Source organism: Vulpes vulpes, chromosome 15, assembly GCF_048418805.1.
Source record: "Vulpes vulpes isolate BD-2025 chromosome 15, VulVul3, whole genome shotgun sequence".
NCBI lineage: Eukaryota > Metazoa > Chordata > Mammalia > Carnivora > Canidae > Vulpes > Vulpes vulpes.
In genome coordinates, this window is record NC_132794.1 from 79,818,258 (window position 1) to 79,822,683 (window position 4,426).

Genomic DNA, 4,426 nt, shown 5'->3' on the forward strand with positions numbered 1-4,426 from the left:
TAGTGAATCATTTGTGATTTTTTAAAGGACATGTTTGATATTTCTTCACTGTCAATGAGATTAATTCTAAACTTTGTAATAGACCATCAAGGCCAAATATGACCTAACCATGGTGTAGAACATATTTCATAAAATGAGATTATCTAACCTCAGGGTTTTTGCTAAAGACAAACAAAATTTAAAAATTGTCTTAGTTTTTTAAGAGATATGTCTTCTGAAGAATAAATAGACACATTCTAACTGTCAAATAATTGGAAAAATTATACAAGTTTTAAGGACTGAGATAATGGAAATGTTAGTTTTAAAATACATTATCAATCAAAAGATAGTCTTACAGTTGACAACATAATTCAACTAGGAAAAATATTAATTCATTTATTTTCATTAGTAATATGAAGTAGATAAATAACTTAGATTCCATCAATTTGAATATTGGGAGGAAATTATAGAAATATGAAATAAGTGCTCTCTCCCACTGATATACACAAGCATTCTGTGGTAACAGCTTTAAGATAGGAACCAATCATGAGTATGCATTATGCATCTGAGGAGTAGGAACTAGAATAAATAATTTAGGAAAGCTGGTCAGCTATGGGATGCTGAGGTCATTCCCTGTCCTTGGAGAATGATCTAAGCCTGAGAACAATTCTGTTTCCCTCCAGCATTGGATTGATGCTACATATGTAGCTAAGCTAAGAGCCAAGATCAGCATTTCAGAGCACACCTGATGCAAACCATATATATTCCAAGGTGAAGGGTACTACAACCACTATTTCCTTGGGTGACGCTGAGGGAATGTGGACCAAAGTTTTGGTAGTATTCCCATAATTTTCATCATAACCAAAAAGTAATAAAAAACCTTCTATTGTTTTATTATTTAAGGGCCTTTTCTTTAATAATTAATCTATTGTGCCATGATTGTGGATAGAGAGAAGTGAAATAAAAAATAATAAGTTACTACATTTTGGAAATTTCAAACACATCTTTATATCAGAGGGAAGAATAAAAATTTAGCAAAGGATTTGCAATTAAAATGGTCATGAATATATGGAATATTTAAGGAAAAGATACTTATGCACATGAAAGGAAAATATGGCTTTGCAAAAACAGATTTCCATTTTCCTAGGGATGTGCAGGGTTAAGTGAGTTCTTCCAGATACCCTGCAGAACAACTCTGTGGACTGCTACATTAGCCAGAATGAAGACACAGGGTTCTCTAAGGTCTTTCATTCCAGGCCATGTGATTCTTTTCATCTTGACATTTTCATTCTGCACATTGTCTCTCTCAGAGCCTGGTGGACCTGCTTGTTCCGCAGAGTGTAAATGACAGGGTTGAGCAGCGGGGTCACCACTGTGTTCACAAGGGCAGCCTCCCTGTTGGAGTCCATCCTGTTTGTTTGCTTTAGTTTCACATATATAAAGACACAGCTGCCATACATCAGAGAGAGGACTATGAGGTGAGAGGAGCAGGTGGAGAAAGCTTTCTGTCGTTCCCTAGCTGATGGGAGTTGTACAATTGTGACTATTATGTTGCTGTAGGCAATGATGGTTATGATAAGGGATGTCAAAAGGATAAACAAAGCGAGGACAAAAGCCAACATTTCAGTAGGTTTAGTGTCAGAACAGGAAAGATGAATCAGGGGGCCAATGTCACAGAAAAAGTGGGGGATGACATGGGGGCCACAGAAGGATAACTGGGAAACCTTCACTACCAAACCAGTGATGAGAGTGAAGGCCAAAGTGAAGCAGGTAGTGACCAGGAAGGAGCAAGTCTTCTGGTTCATGATGGTCGAGTAATGCAGGGGCTTGCAAATGGCCACATACCGATCCAGAGACATCACTGCTATGAGAAAGAAACCTGCTGCTCCCAGAAAGAAAAAGAAAAAGGCTTGTATGAAACAGGCAGGAAAGGAAATGTTTTGCTTGCCTAAAAGAAAAATGACTAACAACTTAGGAATAACAGTATTTATGAAACAACACTCCCCAAAGGAGAAAATGCTGAGGAAAAAGTACATAGGTGTCTGGAGCCGGGAATTAGCACAGATGATGGTGACTATGACAGCATTGCCTGCAATGGATGCCAGGTATGTCAGCAGGTGCACCAGGAAGAGAAACTTTCCCAGGTGCTGGATGTCAGGGAACCCTTCCAAGGTGAATTCCTGGACAGCTGTCCCATTCTCCATTTCCATGGGCATCTCTTTCCACAGCGTCATACATACATCATTATACATTTTATTATTTTTGATAACATTAATTTGTAAGTAAACATAGCAATAATGTTAGTAATATTCCTTTTGACTATCCCTTTTATTTTATATATTTTATTTTTTTTAATTTTTTAAAAAAAATTTTATTTATTTATTTGCGAGTGAGCGAGCGAGAGAGAGCGCGCATGAGCAGAGGAGAGAGGGAGAAGCTGGCTCTTTGTCAAGCAGACAGCCCGACGTGGGGCTTGATCCCAGGACCCTGGGATCATGACCTGAGCCGAAGGCAGATGCTTAACTGACTGAACCACCTAGTGCCCCTTGGCTATCCTTTTTAAATATGTAACACATTCTATGGTCATTCACCATCTGTTGAGGACTTATCCTTTTTCTATGCTTGTCACTGAAACTCAGTATTTCTATTACTCATCATAAAAACCATGAGCCCCTTCTTTCTTCTACAGAATCAGAAAGAAACTGAGGCTTTGAGAATTCTAGGGAGCTTAGGTCACATAGCTGGACTTCAGCTAGAATGCCTGAATTTGAATAACTGCTGTTTTCAAAGGCAGTCACAAAATATTTTAAAACAGAAACAAATATATTGTTGATGATCTCTCAACCTTAAGTGAAAAATTACTTTTATTTTTTCTTAATTGTTTATATCCTTAGATAATATCACTGCTGTGTTACAGACCTGTGGAATGACATGGGGCTTAGAGAGGATTCTCTAGTACAAGAATTTTATGGAAAAGGCTGGAGACCAGAGACATTGGGGGCTGCTCAAAAACATGAGGTAAATTGACATCTAGGATTTACCACCCACCTTCCCATGGTTCATGCTGGCTTGTGACAGAAGTGGGAGTGATAGTAGGTCATAGGAATTTACCCAGTTAGGAGGATTTGCTGGGCATCTGACACTCATACACTCACTGTTATATCAAAGCTCAGCAAACATCTCTCTTCAGTCCTCTCAATGAGTCACTTCTCTCAGGATGGTGTTTGTCTCTAGTATCTCAATAGTTGCCTAAAGGTTGACAGTGTGGAATGTCACTGTCAGTAATCCACTGTGGGCCAGGTGCTGTGAAGGGCTGCTCCTGGAACTGAATTGCTTACTCCTGAATGGCACAGCCTGAAGGAGCTTCTCTTTCAGTTCCTGTTGATGCCAGTAAGTCCATCAAGTCACTAGGGTCTCTGAGGCCAGACACACGCAGAAGAGTCACCATATGGGAGGCAGGGCTTCCGTTCTTTGCAGCTATTGTTTTCTAAGAAACCAAGAGCTTGCTCTGGGATGAGGGGATAGAAGAGAAGAAAGAAACTTATTTGTCATAGGCTGTTATCCCAGAGGGTGGTGAATCTGCATGCCATGCTGCCAGTGTTCTGGCTGACAAAGCCCTATTTCCATAGTCCTGAAATTTCATAGCACGACAAGGCTACATGGCAGCCTGAGACCACTGAAACCACAGGGAGCAGATGTACCAAAACAACCACATTTCACTGCTCTGAATTCTGGGCTAGTGCTGGACTCCTAGCCTACTTAAGGGTTCTGATGGAAGATCTGATTTTGCCTCCCACAGTGGGTATAAGTCCACCTACCATGCAGCAACATGGCTCTCACCTCCTATACCAGTTAACACAGCAGGCAGCTCCTTCTGCGTTTAGCTCTGGGGGCTCCTGAGATAAGGATCCTTCTGCTGCAGTGTTTCACATTATGGGCGAACCTGCTCCAAGACACCTTCTCCTGTACCATGCTCCTCCATCATATTCTCACCTTTCTATGTGGAGAAACATCCTTGTTTTACTGCATCCACGGTGAGAAGGTGCTGACATGCAAATCCGTGGCTCTGTGATATTTATACCACCAGACTGGTTCACCCAGCCAGTGAGCAGAGCGGGTAGGCCCCCAAACCTTATTAGGTGCTGAAGAGATAGGAACAGAAAGTAAAAGTATAGCAGGTGTCCTAGGGGTGCAGCTAATTGGTCACTGTTGAGAACAAGAATCACTGATGCAACCTTTATATTGATCTTCCCATGGTCTGTGGTGATGCTGACTCCCAGATGTCTGCACTGTTCTCTGCCAAAATTTCCCAAGGAAATTATATGACAATGTCCCAAGGGTTTTTAAAGTCACAAGTTGAATATTGCTACTGCTTTGAGGTATTTTTTTAAATTTTTTTATTGGAGTTCAATTTGCCAAACTTTAGCATAACACCCAGTGCTCATCC

At 40.6% G+C, this 4,426-nt stretch overlaps 1 protein-coding gene across 1 annotated transcript; it reads right to left on the minus strand.

Moving 5' to 3' along the window:
* Positions 1-1,250: 1,250 nt before the first annotated feature.
* LOC112917505 (olfactory receptor 6C65-like) lies at positions 1,251-2,231 on the minus strand. Its single transcript, XM_025995559.2, has one exon. It carries the CDS (start codon positions 2,229-2,231, stop codon positions 1,251-1,253), a length of 981 nt encoding a protein of 326 aa, XP_025851344.2.
* Positions 2,232-4,426: the final 2,195 nt, after the last annotated feature.